The sequence below is a fragment of the Condylostylus longicornis genome, unplaced genomic scaffold, assembly GCF_029603195.1.
Source record: "Condylostylus longicornis isolate FDR11 unplaced genomic scaffold, ASM2960319v2 ptg000028l, whole genome shotgun sequence".
Lineage (NCBI taxonomy): Eukaryota > Metazoa > Arthropoda > Insecta > Diptera > Dolichopodidae > Condylostylus > Condylostylus longicornis.
In genome coordinates, this window is record NW_026577997.1 from 123,282 (window position 1) to 144,216 (window position 20,935).

The window sequence follows — 20,935 nt, forward strand, 5'->3', positions numbered from 1 at the left end:
GTAGGTATGTATGTATAATGCAAGTAGATTTTTTACATTTTTGTGCAATAATTCAATTGCCAAAGAAAGTTCTGTTATGATTTGTTATGTTTTCATTAAAATGAATTTGTCAAAATTACAATACGTTAAAATGCAAATACTAATTTCCTCAAAATTTGGATTTGTATTGAATCATTTAAATGAGTATCTTTTTTTTTTAAATCAAAAGAATTGCAACCACAAAATTATGTTTTTATAATGTAAAATAGTGTTTTGAAGAGAATGCTATTAAACAAATCTAGATAGTGGCGAAAATCTGTACATAACCAAATATATGACGCTCTAGAAACTATTTTTTTTTTCTCTTTCTTTCATATTTCATTTGAATTTTATTGTTGTCTGTTTTTAATGTAAAAAATACGAATGTACTTCATACCCCTTTCTTTTTTCTTTAAGTTCTAACTGTGACTTTTCTTACAATAAATGTTGAAGGTAGCATTAAAATTAATTCAAAAATTGGCAAAAGATAAACGAAATGAAGCATCCATCATTATGCTTGAGTGTTTTGGTTAAATGAAACTATACTAACAGTATAGAAATAATTTATGTAATTGAAAAATAACTTATTTAATAAACCCATTGCGTATTGAAGTGCATAAATCTCCATATCTGTATCAGTGCACAAAAATATGCGTGTTAACCCCAATGAAACGTTTCATAAAATTAACTATAATAAAAAAGGTTAAAATACCTTGCGGTATAACACCCACTCTTCACTTATAGTACAATGTATTTCACCACTTACCTTAAATTGTATTTTGTAACTGATAGATATTTGCATTCCTTGTTTTAAATTTTACAGTTAGCTGTTTATATATTTGTGTATGTATTTCATAAAATGCTCAATATTTTATTCTCTCAAAAAATGAACGGTGACTAGTGAGTGGTGAGTATATAAAAATAAAATAAAAACTAAATATAAGAAATTTATTTTAAGAAGTAAATATAATTTACCATATTCTTGTAGGTTTGTGTAATATGAATGATGGTGAACGAAACGAAACGATAAAAACAAGAGAGCCTTTTCAAGAGATTATATATTTCACCATGTTATGATTTTAATGTGAGAATTGAGAATACGGCGTTGCTGTTGTAAGATATTTATAAAAGAAAATTTTTATTCAGTTATGCGCCGTCAACTGGTGCGGACGTAATTGTTTTGTGTTGGTTTTCGTTACACGTTTCATTTACCTTTTCAATAATCGAATTTGTTGAAATCTAAATTTTTTAATAAAAACTTAATTTTAATATTTGAAGTTCTTTCATATTACATACATAACACTTTGAACAAACTTTTTTCGGCGGCTTTCGCGTAAAATTATCTTTTCATGTGCTTACTTTGGATGTGAAATAAAAATGTTCTAAATATTTTGTGTCAGCATTATTTTAAACGTAAGGTGTATCCGGTGAAGAATAAAGGAAAAATTGCTATCGTGTGTACTAAACAAGGAATAATTTAATATAAAAAAATTTGTGCATATTATGAAAAATTTGTGTTTGAATATTTTTAAGTTATAAAATTTATACTGATTAAAAATGGGGTTTTTTCATCCCCAAACAGAATTTAGAAAAAGATTTTTGATATTTCTAATGGTGGTACAAATAATTGGAATTCAATTAAATTGTTATGCAGAGGTAATCATTTTTCTTGTTATTGTTAAAATTTATATTTTAAAACATGTGCATTCAGTATTTTTATTTTTTACTTATATATTGTTATAATGCTTATCTTAAATTTTTTACTGACACACTCAAAAAGATCTTGGTTTTGTGATCCATTTGCTAATGTTGTTTTATGTTATGTACATATGTTACTCGTTTAAAATGTTTATGTTACCCGTTTAAACATGTACATATGCATAATTATAAAATAAACCAAATGGCAGTTAACTCTTGTTTTTTTTTAATAATTATGCAAAATAACAAAGATTCTTGTACTCCTACATACAACATATTTTATAATTTAAATTATTCCTATAATTTTTTTGCTTTGATATGCTCCTTTATTAATTTTTAATTTTATTGCTAATCGATCAGCTCTTGAAATTCATTTATTTGGTTTTACACATATAGACTAAACCATAAACGTACATAACTGAACTGTTCGTATTCCATTCATAAATCTTCATTTTATTTTAAAAATAACCTAAAAAAGCTGGCATTACCAAAATTACAGTTTAAAATTTTTAAAAATATCTACATACCTGTAATGCTACACCCCACATTCTTTGATTCTAAATGCGAAAGTACAATATATGTACATACATACATACATACATGGACATTTATTTCAATATTTTATAAATGTATGAGAAGAACAAAAGTGCAAATAGAAAACTAACTCCTATATACAAACATACATACATACTTGTAAATGATATAATGTTTATAGTTGCGTCCTCATTCATTTTAGGCTCACTTTTTAAAAATAATTATTGTTCTTCGATGTAAATAAATGTCAGTAAAATTTTTTTTGCAGTGAAAGATTTCTTCACACATCACACGCACAAAAACCTAAAAAAATACTAAAACTTTTGCATTTGGAGATTTTGCTGTTTCGATTATGGTTTATTTGTACTTCATTTTTAAATCTAAGCTATACAATCAAAAATTAATCTACGTTTAAGTATTTATCTAAATTTTATTTAAATTCTTTTCTAAATTAACTCAATTTTTGAAAAATGATTTTTTTTCGAATTCCTTTATTCCTAATGGTTTTTCAAAAACTTTCCAACAATATTATTGTTCTGAATATTTTAAATGTGTGTCACGATTCAATTTAATCAGAAAACAAATATATGTCTTTCTTTAAAATTAACACACAAAATTTGAAAAGAAGTAAAATGAAGTTGCTTCATTTTTATTTCGTGTTGTTTATTCTTAAAATTATTTTGAAAATTTAATTTTAAAAGCTTTAAAAACCTGCATAAAGAAAAGAAAGCCAAAATCTTCACAATTGAAAACATATCTGGCAAATATAGATAAATCTGAAAATCTGGAATCACTGGCTGTACCTGTTAATTTTTACATGTGTAGCTATTATATGTGTTGGATACTTTTATACAAATACATATGCATATGAGAAATTTGTTATGGATTTCCTATAAAACTCGAGATTTTATACTAATATGCAATGTGTGTATGTTCCCTAACGCTCGGTTTGTATTTATATTATGTACATATTAAGTATATTTGAGACTGGATTAAAATAAATCCATGTTGCAAAATACGAAAATTTAAAATTTTTTACAATTACATTTAAGTAGATTGTTCTTTGCAATCTATGCTTCTTTATTTATTTTGCTAACTATTTCGGACTTTATATACTTATTCATTATTATCATTATTATACAGTTTTCTGACTTAATTTAAAAGAATTGTGATTTCTGAAATTTGTTACAGAATTTTTAGTCGTCACTTTTTGTACTCACACATAATAATATCCACTCTTGTTGATTTTTGACAAAAAAAAAACAAAAAGGAATAAAATATGTTTTTTCTTTCATTTATGCAGAATTGTATTTGTTTGTACAGGTAAAATTAAAACTAATCTCATATCTTTGAGCAAAAAAATTCCTATAAGTACTCACTTATTTTTTGAGTGTTGGCCTTTAGAAAGCTTCCATTAAATCAAAGGTATTAGACATTGTATTTACTCACATGTATACTTTTTTATACAAATTTACATAAAAAAATACATTTTTATTTAATTTATAAGTTTTATAATAAATACATACATACATATGTATATACTCGTATGATGCTGCACGGCAAATGTGTCAGATATGTATGAAAACATTTATCATTAAGTGTTAACGAATTTGAGGTAAACATTCAAAACCAATTTCTATTTAATCTCAATTTGGATTTTATTTAATTCAATTAAACAAATGAGCTCTGAGGACAACTTTTTAGACTTATTAGACATTATTAACAATATTAACAAATAATTAGAATAAAAAATATTTAAAACCAAAAAATGGCCAACTTATAAGTATAATTAAAAATAAAATAAAAAACTTTAAATGAAATTTAAAAGAATGATTTAAAAGAGTTAAACTAAAATGTTTAAATGGTGTAATTTTTTATATTTGAAATTTTAATACTTATTAGACAAAATTTAATCATGTGGAACTTTCCACAGGATGTACATGTTTCATTTTCAAAAGTAAATAAATAATGAAGGTAAGTAAATAAACAACGCAAAATGTTACCTGCCAGTCTGTTTCAGTTTCATGGACCTGGCGTTCTAGTTTTGACAGAACCTATTTTAATGAAAATTTTTATGTATCTAAATTTAATTTGGAAATGAGAGGAATTAATCGAGTTTTGAGGTATACTTATCTCAGTAACACGGACGTTACTATAACCGTTAGTATTTTTAGTTATATAAATAAATGTTTATAGTTTCGGAACCATAGAACATAGAGATATCATTAGGAGCTTGTTCTACAGGCGATTCAGAATTTTTATATTTTTTTAATTTATTTTTACATTAATCGAAATTTCTTGAAAATTTTTGTTTTTTTTTTTTGTTTTTTTTTTGATGAACTACGATGAGATCTAAAAGTTAAAGAGGAGCACATCTGGAAATTCGGACATTTTTTGCTGGAAATTGATCAATAAATTATCCCTGAAATTATCTGCCACCTTAAGTGAACACCCTATATAGCGAAATACTGAACGGATTTCCTTTTAATTTTTTATTTTACCATATTATAGATAACTTCGAGACCGTGTTAAATTAATGTTTTTTAAATTTATTACTGTGGGTTATATAAACGCATGTTTATTACAAGACATTACTAACATAAAGATGTGGTATAAAGCAGACAAATGTTGCTGCGTTAAAATTAGAAATAGGTGTATGAAGGAAATTTCTAATAATTTTTCTTTAGAACAGGCATGGGGAACCTGCGGCCTTAAGGCCGCATGCGGCCTTTTAACTGTTTTTTAGTGGCCTTTGAAAAAATTTATTTCTTATATTTCTTAAAAATTAAAATTTTGCTGCCAAATTTTCGAAAACAAATCAAACATTTAGAAAAATAAACCGTGCACATAAACTTTCAAATTTGAAAACTAAAAATTGGAAAATTCAAAGCCATGAAATTTCTAACAACGTTTGAATTCAAAATTTACATACATATTTGTTTGAAAACAAACCCATATTAATATTTGAATCCTATGTCCGGGCTTCTTTCAGAATAATTGTATGCCACGCTAGTAAACTTTTTCAATAATTTTCAATCACAGCAAAGTCATTGAAATAATGAACCATATTATTTTATTAATAATGTACATACTTACTTATCTATTTTTATTTATGAAATAAACTGTTTTATGTTATTTTTTATATTCTGACATAATTTTGTTTTCATCAACCTACACAAAGCAAAAATTTATAACCTTTGGACTTTTTTTAAACTTTGCGGCCTGATTGACTTTGCATTGACTAAAATTTGGCCTTATATAGAGAAAAGGTTCCCCATCCCTGCTTTAGAACATATTTCTTGTAATTTTTAAATATTCCTTAAATAATACGTAATTGAGTGGATTATGCACTGATGACATCTAAATCGTATAAGACTAATCCATGGAAGCTGTGTTTTTTTATGTATCTCCCTCGTAGCTAAGGTTCAGTCAATGTTTTTTACACCTTCTTTCTCTATAAAATTACTCATACCGTACTATAAGAATTAAAAAAACAATGGTACAAAAAAAAGACTGAAAATATACTTCATTCACTATAAACTTTTACTTTGTCAAAAGCTTTCATATATAAGTATTAACAACTTAATATTAGAATTTGTAGTTTTTGTGGAACAGCAATATTTTTATAAACGATATTTCCGATTATACGATCATACTCTTTTATATGTAGATACATACATTTCAACAATTTAGATTGAATTTTTGGAGCGAGTATTGTGGAGACTATGTATAAACCTATGCTCAAGTATTGATTTTTAATTCTATTTTGTCAAAATACACTGCAAAGAGCATTGACGTTTAGCTGGTTTAGCAGCACAAGATTTCATAGAACTTTTTATGATATTTTTAATTTAATTGGGGTTATCACATTAAATGCTTGATAATTTTTTACGTAAATAAAATGAATCAAAATGTAAAAATGGTTACACTATTGAAATAATTATCTACAATATCTGCAAAGTAGTAGAAACTTTTTATATCTTGAAAAGTAGGTTGATATATAAATTTACAATAATATGATATACTTAAATAATTAATAAGTAATTCGTAAGCAAATAAATAAACATGACTTGACTACCTTCATTCTGCACTTCCAAATAAAATATTTCTAAATTCTAATCTAAACTATGAATTTTAATTTATAAAAACATTAATGACACTTTGTGTTATCAAAATTATTGTTTCAATTTTCTTTTGCAATAAAAAAATTTGGTATTGTTAATGCTAAGGGCGTGTTTCCGGGATTCCGAGTATTGTAAAGTATTGTACTACTTACAATACGAATTTTTAAAGTATAAAAATTATTTATTGCTTGAAATAAAATTCAGATGGTTTTAAAGGCTTCCTTCGTTAAAGGATGGTTTATGTTTCCTTCGTTAAAAGGGAGTATGCGAATAGAGATCAATCTTCAAACCAATGTTTTAAGAATGATTTTGAAGAAAAAAAATTCTTATTTGTCATCCATATAATTCAATCTATGACTCTGATTCGGGAATCCCATCAAATCTAGAGCATAACATGGATATTTTCCATGGACCTCTCTCGGAACCGGTTTACGAACTAGAGGGTCTAAATCGGAAAATATTTTTTCTGGCTTTATCGAAAATGGACCATAACGTTGGCTGTGTGAAATATAATGGTAATTTTAGAACGGCAGAAAAGACTATCCAACAAGTCAGGGCGATGTAATTTTTGTAACAATTCGGAATTTCTACCAAAACGATTGTCCATTTTACAAGCTTTCTATCAATATGAAAACCATAGTCGTAAAATTCCTAGTTGCGTTCTAGATTAGAGACCAGCGATGTTGTAAGTACATGCCATAAAAATATTTTTGTGTAAAATATTTTCCCGGATGAGCCCATATAAATCGCACTATCAAAAATTAATCAGATTTCATGTAGAGCAAACTCTGTAGGCCTAACTCTACAAGCCTTAACTTCACCAGAAGAAATTAATTCGCAATATAAAGGGTTGAGTAGTAAAAGTTTCAACTTTTGTAATATTAATTATGTTGTTTGCTTTCTAAAACTCGCTTAAGTGTCGAATTTTAGTTTCCCGGAACTTTAGAGAGTACTCCATGAATTTTGATGATCATCAACGAGTCAGTGACGCGTTATCAATAGAATCGTAAGTCTAACGGTTATACAATTTAAACTTTATATGTTTAACTAGTCCGCTATCGACGTCATATCCCGAGAATTTGCTTGACGTGAAACAATGAAGTGTTTGCCCACAAGACACCAAGGTACGAAAAATTATCGTGCTTCGAAGTACTACGATGTTAATCTAACTGAACTGATGATATCTTATTTACAATATATGTTCGCTTAAGCACTGACCAATGCTTCAGTGGTTATCATCCCGCCAATATGGTTATGAATCATATTAAATAAATAAAAAATTAAATAAATAAAAAATTAAATAAATAAAAATACTGAATATTGAATTTTAAGATAAATAAATTTATAAAAACTATGGCAGAATAATTGCCCGCCTAATATTATCAAAATGACTGAAACTAAAGCATGAATTTCGTATTAATTTTTCAGGGTGAAGTTATGTTTTGAACTTAAAAATTGAAGTATTTTTTAATATAGATAGCCGAATACCATCTTTTTAAGAAATATTATTCAAGAATATCAAGAGGAAGAAGGAGAAAGCTAAAAATTCTAAAAATTTTTATAATTATAAATAAATTTTCCTTATTACAATATGACTAATGCACGCTAAAAAAAGAACGCCATATGTTTATAGAAAAATAAAAATAATCCGCTGATTCTTAATTTTTATGTGCTATTTCTCAAGTTATAACTAGTTTTTTATATCTTTGAACTTTGTTTGTTCACAAATTTTTCTAGACTTGACTGCCATAACAGAAGTGGAGTTATACCAGTATATATGCACTTATACACATATATTATAAAGTCTTGTTTGATACATTTTGACTGCAAAATAGTGAAATTAGCGTTTTTTATAATAAGGTGCTACAAAATACTTTAAAAAAATGTCGTAAGTGCAAAGAAAATTCGAGGTCCGATAGAGAAAGAAAAGAAGAGTTTATGGTTGGCCCTTTGTGGGTCTATAAAATTGTGATGCGGGTAATGATTAATTTAAAGAGTACTTCGCTGATGCATAAGTAATAATATTGAAAAATTATATTTCGTCAAATAATATAAAAATAATAACTTTGTTGTCAGAAATGAACAACATAAGAAATGTTTATGTCATTATTCTTTTAAATTTTTTATCAAACACCGAATTTCTTAAAAGTTGAGTTTGTTTTGGTACTATTATCCTTCCACTAAAAAAGTATATGTAAGGGAATATAAATTTACCCAAAACTTTCTCAAAATATTTAACATAACCGTACTAACATAAAATGAATATAAAAAAGATTAATGAAAAAATTGTTAAAGAACTATATTTGGGAATTATAAGTACGTATATTTATTAAAAAATTTTTAGTTATACATATGTACTACGAATATTAATTTATCAAATAAAAATTTTTGTTCAGCTGTCTATTACACGTTCAATATATTGTGTTTTAGATTGTTGTTAATATTGTTTTGTAAGATTATAAGAATAAATGTAATAATACCGAAAGCAATGAAAACGTTGTAAAATTAAAAAAAAATTTATGCAGAAAAATTTTTCATAGATGTAGCAGATATCTGCAAACATACTCGTATTTTAAATTTAATTTCATTTAAGTTTGAATTCATTTAAGTTTGAATTCATGGATTCATTTAAGTTTGAATTAGTTTGGAATATTCATAACTTTATTCTTAATATATTTTGATATATATATGTATATGTATGTATGTAGCTAACTTTAAATTAAATGATGGTGAGGAAAAGATTTTAAAAAGATAATAAAATTGGGTTTGTTTAGGTTCACCGTTTTCTGCTCTAAACAACTAATTTGAATATAAGTCCTATATTATTACAAGTATATATATGTATGTATATTTTTATAACTTTCTCAACCAGTCAGGCGAAGATTGAACCAGTCATTGTTAATTTATATTTTTGGTAGATTTAAAAATCTCATGTGTACATTAAAATACAATTAAACAACTTCTTTTTGAAAATATTTGCGTTATGCACTTTAAATTTAGCAATAAATACATACAAACATATGTATATAGACATATGTTTACTCATATTAAATATACAATGTACATATGTGTAAATTTTTATAAATAAAAAAACTATAAACAAAAAATTTGGGGAAAATTGTATTGATTTCTAAACAATTTGGAAAAAATTTTGAGGATGTTAAGATAATTTTATTTTTAGCTCGCTATAGTAATTATTTAACTATTTACTTTATTTAGTTTGTTCATAATGTGAAATATAAATCTATCTATTAATATCCATGTTATATCTACTAAAGTTGAAGTAAAAAAGCCATAATTAAAGAATTATTTCTTGTCGTTGTTTGAAAATTTGAAATTTGAAAAGATTATTACTTTGTACAAACATTGAAACTTAATTTTTAAATTAAAACTTGAGATATTTTTCCATTAATCGTTTATTTATTGCCGTACTATCCATATACTAAGAAAACTAAATAAAAATTTACCATATTAGCATTTTTTTTAAAATGTATTTTATATTACTTTTATAATTGTTGACACATATTTTGGATGCAAACTTTATATCTTCGATTAAATATAAAGTGTTTTTTAAATTTTATGACTTTTATACTATTATAGGTTCTTAAATTAATATTTTTGTATTTATACAATTGGCGATAAATCATCAACTCCTTAATTGTTAAATCAATTGTTTTTCAATTAATCAATTTTTTGTAGCTCGAATTGTTCTTCGATTTTACGGATTTGCAGGTAATAAAAGAGTTTTTATTTTACAGGAACTAAACTTTTTTGTAACTCCTTCTGCTTTATTATGCCCAAAATTTGGCGAAATGTCAATTTCCTATATCGTCGCCACTATAAGCTTCATTGACCTGTAAAAGCAAAAATGTAACAATTATCGTTGTCTTAGTGGCAAGTATCCCCTTATGTTTTAATTATAACATTTAGCATGTAATTCAGTCCTTACGTCAGTATAACTTTTATGAAAATTTCTTACTTTAAGATTCATCCTATAACAACGCAAAACTGTAAGATTATAGGAGAATATTTCATTAGAACATAATTTTTTTACTATAATGTTTGCTAGATACAAGCGCTATATTATTGGTTTAGATCATTTTTTGTCGGATTGTTAATCGGTCGAGCTTTTGTGGATTGAAAATAGAATTTATGATGTTTTAACTTTCCTTAATAAATATTGCTTTGTCAGTCATGGTGGTTAACGAAATATTATTTATTTAATTCAAATAAACAAATAGTCGAAATATAAATGTTATAAAAATTTTCACAAAATTATATGAAAAGGTTTGTATGGGACGCAAATAAAATAAGAAATATCTACCAAGTTATTCTTATAATGATTTTTAATTTAATGTTATCGATTAAAATATACATATGAATCTAAATTTGCTTTTTAATATTCTTTTAACATCGTTAAATTCGATAATATAACAGCCTCAAAAATTTTTAAAACACTTTTACTGGTACAAATACCTTTATTGTTAGTGTATAATATTTTTGGAAAAAAATAAAAAGTTTTCAAAGATGTGCTTTGAATATTTTATTTATATAAGTGAAGAAAAGACGATCCTGATATTACATGCATGGCTACATATTTCATCAGTTAATAATTATTTGAAGTTTGTTTAATGTAATGGCCTACATTATCTTAAAGATATGTTAGTATACAAGGGTACATTATATGAAGTTAAAGTATTGCTAAATATTTTCATAATCGGTATAATTTATGCTTCTTATTAAAGATATTTAGATAACGTTATGTTAATGAAAGCACTGTGATTTGATTATGATTACAAAAATATTAAAAATAAAATTAAGAGAACAGTATGAAAAACAAAATAAAAAATCACATTGAAAATGTTGCCACTTTTAAATATCATGATTTTCTTAATTCTTGCAAGTATGTATATATATGTACATATGTAAAATCTTATATGTTATGTAAAGATAAAAATATGTTTTCTAAAACTTTTTATAAATCTGATCTGAAGCAGGAAAACCATGAAAAAAATTTCTTCAGAAGCTATAAAAATAAAAAAGTTTTTTTTTTTGCAAATTTATAAAATTGCATATATGAACTTGCAATTTATTTCACCAAATTATATAATAAATATTACTATAAGTACCAATGACGCTTTATGTATGAAAGTTTTCATACTAATGCATAAATATACTAAGTAAATAATGTTTATCTGTAGTGTTTAAGTTATTATAAAACACAAAATTTTCTACTGTTTAAATTTTACAGTTCATTGAAATGATAACTTGCATTGAATAAAAACGTCATTTAAAGCTGTTATCTTACACGTCTGCGATCACTTATGTCAGAAAAGTGTTTGTTCCCTTTGCTTTTTAATAAAAATTGAGAGTGTGAAAAAGAATAATTTAGATTTAGATTTAATAAAAAGTTATAAGCCGCAAATTAATAAAAATTTGTTTTTAACTTTTTTATATTAAAAAGATATTAATAGTAATTACACTCGATTTTTATGTACGCCATTGATTAATTTAAAGAGGCTAACGCATATGTATTAAGTGCTAATAAAACTAGCTTTTCATTAGCATTTTTATGATTTACTCAATTAAATTGTATGTCACACATTCCATTTTTTCTTTGTTAAATTTTTTTAATTTAAAATTTTGTTTCATTTAATACTTAAAAGTATAAGTGCGATGACATCATACTATATTTTTAATGATATTTTGAGTTTGATATTGTAAAGAGTTTTTAAAGCATGTGCTGAAATGATTAAAGACTATTGAACTTTAATTAACCGAATAGGATGAGTTTTGTGTTCACCCTATTCAATGTACATGGGTGATATTGAAGTTTCCAATATAGTGTTTTCTTTGAGACTAATATATACATAATGTGTTTTACATTATTTAAAACAATTATTTTCAATGAATAACTTATACGTTATTGTTTAAAAATTTATTTTCAAATTTTGTTTTTGTACAGCATTTGTATCATTAATTATTTTGACCTAAAATTTAAATAGAAGAAAATTATTCTAAATTTTTTTTCTGAGATCTATTTTTAATTTAATTTTGAGAATGAAAAATATAAAGTGGTCAAATGAATTGGGCAATAAAAATAATTTTTAAGTAAAATAACAAAATCATGCATTAAAACAAAACAATATTATTAACTACATTAGGCAATATTTTGATTTTAAATAGGAAGATCTTCCTGAAATGAAATTTGTGGCAATACTGAATTAATAAGCAATTCAGTGATTGTAAATCATATGCTGAGTTTAGCATCATTTTCGTGTTATTGTAGTTCTGAAACCAGGGTCTGATTCCCGATGCTCCTGAAAACCTGATTTTGAAGGATGAATTTCTCATCCTTCAAAATCAGTTAATTTCTCATAAGAGCATTTGCTCGCGTAGAGTGTATATAAATATACAAATTAATTTCATATGAAAATAATTTAATTATGAAAATACTATATGATAAATAAAAGAAATAAATTGAAAAAATTGATGAACATATTATATATTAATGAAAATGAAAACATTGAAATTCTAATTGTAGCGTCCTTAATTTTAATACTTAAAAATTCAAGAAAATTAAAGTATCCAAAAATTGTAATATGCTCAGCAGATAATCGACTATCACATATTGTCTAGTTTAGCGGAACTTTAACATAAGATTATAAAAATACCTTTTTAAACACTTCTTTCAAATTTTAAGGACTCTAGTAAACATTTACTTAACATATAAAATTAGAAAAATGTAAATTTGACTCTTATTAGAGGTTCACTTTATGCCATTCGAATTCCTTGGAAAGTTATTCAGTTACTTTCGGGAAAAAACGGAACTCAAATATTAAATTTCAAGAAATCTCGTCAATTAATTCCTTAGATATGATAAAAAATGTAAAATCGACCCCTGCTGAAAATTCGGTTTCTGAGCCCTGATATTCTCTTAAAAATTAAGATGTTAACTGTTTTAAAACCTTGAATTCAGATATTAAATTTGAAGGCAAACGGCTGGTTATTTCGTTTTATATGTAATAGTCCTAGTAATAGTCCAGTTGATTTGTAGCAAATATCCGATATCTGATTTGTACCAAAATTTAGGTAGTTCTCGAAGTGCCAAACTAAGCTTATATATAAAATTTCGAGGCAATCCGTTGAACATATTCTTAAAAAAATGATAAATAATGTAAAAATGTTTAGTTCCCTAGGCGTGGCATATGACAAAAGTTTAATGCAAACATGACATAGCAAAAGCAAAAGTTTGTAATATGTTTTAACAAAATACAAAGTAGATGTTTACAGTCCATATAAAATAAAAAATGATATGTATTGCTCTATTAAAGAATTTTTAGGAGACAGTACGAACCCATTTAAGAGAAGAAAAAGAACAATCACGTAGAAAATGCGGGACAGGTAAAGAACTTTATATAAACCATTACAATCTGACACGTTATATTATATACATTTGCTTATTCTAGACTTTTTTAACTTGAGTGTTTTATATTAAAATTTATAAATCATACAAGCATTCAAACACTTATTTTATGAAATTTTTTTTCTATTATTACTAAAATAATATTTCTTCATTAAATCGGTCAAAAAAGTTTTCAAAATAAATACAAAAAACATAAATTAAGTATCACATTTCATGACCAATTAGCAAAAAACTTATTCCTTTCGTAATTCTTTTATTATTCTTTTTTTAATTTCAATGCACATATATATGCATACTTACATATTTTTGTACTTACATATATACATGTAGACACATATATTTATATATATATACACATCCATTGTATTTACATATATTGAATCTCAAAAGTATCTAAAAAAATCAACCGTGGTTTTTAAATGTTCCTCTAATTTTACAACATAAGATAATGAGTTCATACAAATGTGTTGTAATGAAATATATTTCTAACAATATCCTTAAGAATTATTTTTTCGGAATATAAATTAAGACATATCCCTATATACACTATGTATATATAGTTTTTTACGGTTTTATATACCTTTATAGACTATTTTATGCACGTTTTTTGTATATATGTATGTATGTACAAAACATTTCGGTATTACATTACTTGAAATACCGAAATATTCCTTGTATAAATTTATACATTGTTGTATATACACATAATCGACAAAATTAATATTTTTAAATACATGCATATACGAGTACATCTCCGTGGATGTAGTTATGTTTGTGTGAATGAAAAGGAAATTTGGATTCTGTTTACGTCCTAAATGAGGTTATAATTTAAACAAAGTTATAAGTAAAAATAAAATATTGCATTCAACAGGTTTCATTTTTTAACAATAGAATATATGTTATGTAATAAATTTAATATACTATATATAAGTATGTAAAGTATCTACGGTGATATTATAATTTCAAATAATAATACTGATGGCTGATATAGATATTCTACGTGTACATAATTATGTATGTATAAACAAAATTTAGAAAAGGTTGTTGCTCCGATACTAATTGCTGTTGAAATATATCAAATTTTCTAATTTAAGAGTAATTTAGTTGGCTTGAACCAGTAAATAATAGTATAGTAAGGTGTAATTATGTACATACTATATATGGACCTATATCCTACAGTGGTTATGCATAATTATGAATTATTACACCATGCTTTCTGCTTATAGGAACAGAAAAGATCGTTGATTTGCAAATGATTATAAATTCAAATAAATAAAATACCAAGTTGGTCCTCTCCTTTTTTTTTGTAAATAACTTACAACATTAAGACTTTTAATAAAACGTTTTTTTTTTTGGGTTAAATTACTTGTAAAATGTTTTCCCTCGATTACAAAATTTAGATAGAGAAAAAAAATTTTAAAATTTAAAAAGAAAAAGGAATTTTAGTCTAAGCATATTTAATAAAAAAATCTTTTTTACTTAATAGAACAAATGGCTTTTACATAAATAATTGTTTTTTATATACATAATTGTATAGAGTATGTCAATCAACTTTTTGAGTTCCTTGGTTAGAAAGATAATAAAGTTGGGTCAAACCAATGGTTTGTATCGTAGCACTTTTCTCTTCAACAACTAGTGAAAATACTGCTTTTAAATACAGTCTACGTATATTTACCACACTATTAAAAATATTTTCATTCATATACGAAACTATTTCTAGGATTGCATATGTTTAGGATGAATGATTTATGCTGTCTTTTTGCTTTCATTTATGCAAGCAAAAATTAATTTAAAGAGATGTTAACATAATGCTCGATTTTAAAGGGTTAATTGCGCGAGTTAAGAAAAATAATTATATTTTTTAATGTTATGGAATTTACCGAACTATTTCTATATTTATATATATTTATGAAACTATTTCTAGGATTGCATATATTTAGGATGGATGATTTATGCTGTCTTTTTGCTTTCATTTATGCAAGCAAAAATTAATTTAAAGAGGTGTTAACATAATGCTCGATTTTAAGGGTAAATTGTACGAGTTAAGAAAAATAATTATATTTTTTAATGTTATGGAATTTGCCGTTAGCATTTTGCGTTTATAGAAATTTGAAAAAGCTTGCGGTTGTAGAAATATAAAGCGTCAAAAATAAAATTTTACAAATTTCAAGAGGCAATAAGTTGAAAGGGGATCGAGATGGAAAAAAATTTTCTTCTAACGAAATAGACTATTTATTATAGTGTCTAAAATCTGCTAAAATTTCAGGATCCTACAACCTGGGGTCTAGAAGAAAAACGACATCAAAAATTTGGAAAAAATGGATTTTAGATAACGGTAAATTTGAACGGCCATTTTGTTTTTTTTAAGTTTGACTATAGTATGCCACGATAGGAGAAGTAGGCCACTGACTTTCTGCGTTTGCAAAATTTGAAAAATGCTTATGGTTTCATTGCAACAAATAGTTAAAAAGGCCATTTTTAAAGTTTTTGGAGGGTATAACTTTTAGAGGGGGAGAGATAGGTAAAAATTTTGTTCTACGGAAATAAGTTGCTAATAAAGATCTATGTACATATTAAATTTCAGCTTTCTATCTTCAAGAGTGTAGAAGTTTTATAAACAAAAAAAAAGTGTCCACGGAAGGACGGACGGACAGAGTGAAACTAATAAGCCCTTTTTTTAAAAACATTTTTGGAGAAGTGCTAAAAAGGAGTAATTTGACATAAATAAAAAGAATATTTATGGCATTTGAAATGAATGACGATTCGTGCCTCCGTTAAAAGAAAGTATTTTACTTATACATCTATATATATGTATATGTAGACACATAGCACACGTGTAACGTATTGTAATCATAAGAGCATTCAACAATGTAATAAGGAAATTTTGGGAAAAAATAAAAGTGCGAAGAAAAAAATAAAACTTGCAGTCATACACAATGTGTTAGTACTTTTAAGAAGAAAACTGTGTTTCCAAATAGAATGGGGAGAATATTCTCTCCTTGTCCATTTACATATTTATATATAAGTATATACATATGTATGTGTATATGTATATACATGTGTATATATAAGTATACTGTAACCCGTACCGTAACATACATTTTAGATAAAAAGAAATTAACAGATACGCAATACCAGATAAAATAAGGAAATTAACAGATACGCAATACCAAATAATTCCTCTCACTCGAAAATTATATTATATAAATATCACTTACTTCTCACTCTCTGAGTAAAATAGACTCCCAGCGAGATAGACGACCAGAGCCTTATATTTTGTCCTCACTCAATTTTCTTTTGAAATTTGTTGATATATTCAATTTTATTTCAGTGTAATTTTTGATTACTCGACTAATAAAAGAATGTGTTCGGTTAATTTTTAGAATAAATTGTTCAAAACTCCTTGAGGTATCTTTGATGAAAATTCAGATAAAGTTTGCAAAATATTATACTCACTCTTCATTCAACTCTTTTCCTAGAATGAGGATAAAGATATCAAACTTATTGGAAATTAGAGCTGTCGGTCTGTCTGTCTGTCAATATGTGTGTGCACGCGTGTATTTCAAAATTTGCTGAAACGATTTTTTTTGAGTTTATTTAGGCTATATCGCGGATTGACCAACTTTTTGGATATATTAGACTTCGGGAACTCGACCTTTTTGCGCATATAAAAAGTTTCAGCCAATTTTCTTGAAAATTAATAATTAAATGTGGAGTTTTAAAGTGATAAACCTATAATTTTTTGGATAGTTCAGGGCTGGGAAAACCAACTAGGAGCTGATTTTACATTTTTTACCGTATTTAAGAACCAAATTCACGGAATTTTTTGAAATTTAATATTTGAGTTTTGGTTGTTACTGAAACTAACTGACGAACTTTTTAGACAATTCTGATAGCACGAAACAAAATTGTACTAACACCCAAATTTACATTATTTTGTATTTTCACTAAAAGCTTACTAACTTCCTTAAAATTGGAAAGAAGCGTTTAAAAAACAATTTCATAATCTTCTATAACACTTTCGATAAACAAGAGAATACAGATTGCGGTCGGTTACGTGCTGATCACATAAGATTTTTATTCATATAAGAATATATTTTTAAATGTAGATATGTATATGAATCTTAAAATACAGAGTGATTTGGTAATCATGGTTTTAAACAATTTTCACAAAATTTCTACTTGTCCTCGTTAAAATCCCTATACATCTCGGAAACTGTTGAGATTTGACATCTATTTCCAACAAAAATTTTATCCATTTTCAGTGCCTGAAATGGTATATGTTAAAGAAATGATTACTAAATCATTTACATAAGAATTACATATCCATATATGCATTGGTACACAAATAAATTTAAATTAATCAAAACGAATAAAATATAATAATATATAATATAAGAATATAATAATACGAGTATTCTTTGATCAATTTCCAGGAAATCCCTGAAATTATTTAACACTTCATGCGAAACACCTTGTATAAAGTACCTTATTTAGAAGATGTGAAGAATTAATTATACAGACATGCCTTAATAAAATGAGGGATAACATTGTAATTTTTTCATTTTAATTTGTTTTTATGACCTGGCTAGAAGACTTTGAGAGATTCTACTATACTTAGAAAAGAAGAAGCAATATTTCTCACCGGTAGATGAATACATGTTTATGCTTAAAAATTAAATTTTTTATTTCCAAAGGCCGTCTAAATGCACCGATTTATGTAAAATAAAACTTACATATAGCCTCAATTAAATTATTAACCTTAATTTTATTACAACAAAATAGTTTATCAATTTGGTTTTTATTTTCCTCATTTTTAATTCTATGATAAATTTTCCTTTTTTGAAATTCATCTATGCGTGATGTAAATGCAGGATAACAGTTGCGTGTACATAACTTACTTTGATTGGTTATAAAACCAAACCAAAATTATGCAAAAAATTAATAAAATTGTTTTAACTAGAAAAGTTTGTTTAACTTGAGCACCCGAATAAAAACGTTGTTTAGTAAAAATTAGATGAAGAGTGTAATAAAGAAGTATACTAGTTATATATGTGTAGCCAATTCACATCAAAGGTGTTGCGTTATTCCTAAATTCTACATATATACATAGATACCTTAATGGAAATTACAAACTGTTGCAGTAGTCCTAAGTGAAATGTATTTATTTAAATGAAGGTACCTTTGTTTGTAAATGTTCTATAAATTTTCTGATTTAACATTGCTTAAAACTTTTTTTTTTAAATGTTACAATTATTATGCTCTTGGATTAGTTTTGCTTATCTTATTTTTAATAATATTTATAGAACTAATAATAAACATAAGTATTTATATGAATGCAAAAAAATTAAGATCATGGTATATATGTATATACATACATATATATACATATGAATCAAATATAAATTATTTAATAAATTCTCCACAGTTATGATAATTTTCCTCTCTGTATGATTTAACATTTTCGCAAATAATTCATTTTAAAATAAATTATTTTATATTATATGTATATCTATGTCTATGAGCATTTATAAAAATTCTATAAAATAACACTGTTGTTAAGTTACTATAAATAAATAGAAAAAGATGTTCATTATTATGTTGCTTATAAAAAACTTAATTTAAGTAAGAAAACTACCGGAAGTAGAAAATTTGAAAAAGTTTCTGGGATACTTTAAAACAAATATACATACATACTACGTTGATATGACTATTATACGTACAAATGTACGTACATTTTTAAAGATACTGTATAAGAAACATTATTTCAAACAATATAATATATATGTAGATGGGTGAGACAATTCTGCACATTTTTAAAATTGTTTTTTTAAACATCATAAAAGGAATATTTTAAATGCATAAATTCGAAAACTGATTACAAATTAAAATTTCTACGCTTCTTTTATAAAAATCTCAAGAATATAGTTTTTCCTTATTTAATTCACAATTTATGTTAAAAATATGTTGCATGCATTACACCAGTCGATTTTTAATTTATGCCAGATTCCAAAATGATTCACAAACGTATTCTTTGTAATTTATGGAGCTTTGGATAAGTTTAATATGCGGGATGAGTCAATAATATGACCATATATTTACGACTTTTAAGTTTTTAAATTTTTCCCTGAAAATATTTTTCACAAAAAAAAAACACTGAAAAAGCTTTTAAAGTTGCTTAACACAATTTCGGTAAAAATGAAAAAGTTTATACAGGCTCATTTTTGTAATTAAAAAAAACTTTTGGTATAAAAATTCGTTTTTCTTTAAAAAGAAATCGTTTAATTTTGTCTTGTATATGTAGCAAGAACTAAAAAAAGAAGCTTGTCAAAAGTAGAGTTCTTGATAGCCGATGTTTCCCAAAAGCTATTATAAGTAAGACTATCCACAAAGCGATAATAGGCATTAATGTTATTTAAAATTGCTTAAGCTGACGATGAGATATACCGAGGAAGACTTGGCGTGGCGATAGACATTTTTGCTAAAAACAATTTATTGCCATATTTCTGATACGAAGAAGCACATTTCTGTTGAAAATTTGACATGTGAAATTTGGTGCAATAAAAATTCCTCTTTTCCTATTGTTTGCAATTAATTTGTTAAGATATGTTAAAACATTAAAAAGTTTTTGGTAAACTTCTTAGAGAATAATTAACTTTAAATACAAGAACTAAATACATATATGCAAATTAAAAAAAAAAAATTCAAAAACTAAATATATGTAAGTGAGCATTCATTTTAATCTTGAACTTTTATCTTATCTTGCCTTCATATTTACTTTTACAAGTATCTAAAAATTGCATATATGTACATAAATTATTACTTTGCATGAATTATTTTCAATCCTACGAATCTACCCCTTGACGTTCGAGATCCACCAACACCCTCGGCCAAGGATTTATTTTCTTTTTAAATCAAGGGAAGGTGATTCCACGAGCTGTATCACATGTTTAAGACACTCATGTATAACATGCTGCTCAACATAATCCATCTAACGAGTTATAATTTTTTTCTTATAGCAAAATGGCAGCGCATACATATCAATAAATACATAAATCGAGAATCAGGAATTTTTTGAAAAAATTCTATAACATCGTCAAACATCACAAGAAAAATCAGGTGGTGTACATGCCAT

The 20,935-nt window shown here is 25.5% G+C and overlaps 1 protein-coding gene across 25 annotated transcripts in view; it reads left to right on the top strand.

Moving 5' to 3' along the window:
- The first annotated feature begins 1,176 nt into the window (after positions 1–1,176).
- The window catches only part of LOC129607630 (basement membrane-specific heparan sulfate proteoglycan core protein), a 132,706-nt gene continuing 112,947 nt past the window's right edge, over positions 1,177–20,935 (top strand). For all 25 annotated transcript variants that reach the window (XM_055518733.1, XM_055518724.1, XM_055518735.1 and 22 more), the window contains exon 1: positions 1,177–1,674. In XM_055518733.1, coding sequence (XP_055374708.1) covers positions 1,576–1,674 — 99 coding nt within the window. In that variant the 5' untranslated portion in view covers positions 1,177–1,575. The remainder of the gene's footprint in view (positions 1,675–20,935) is intronic.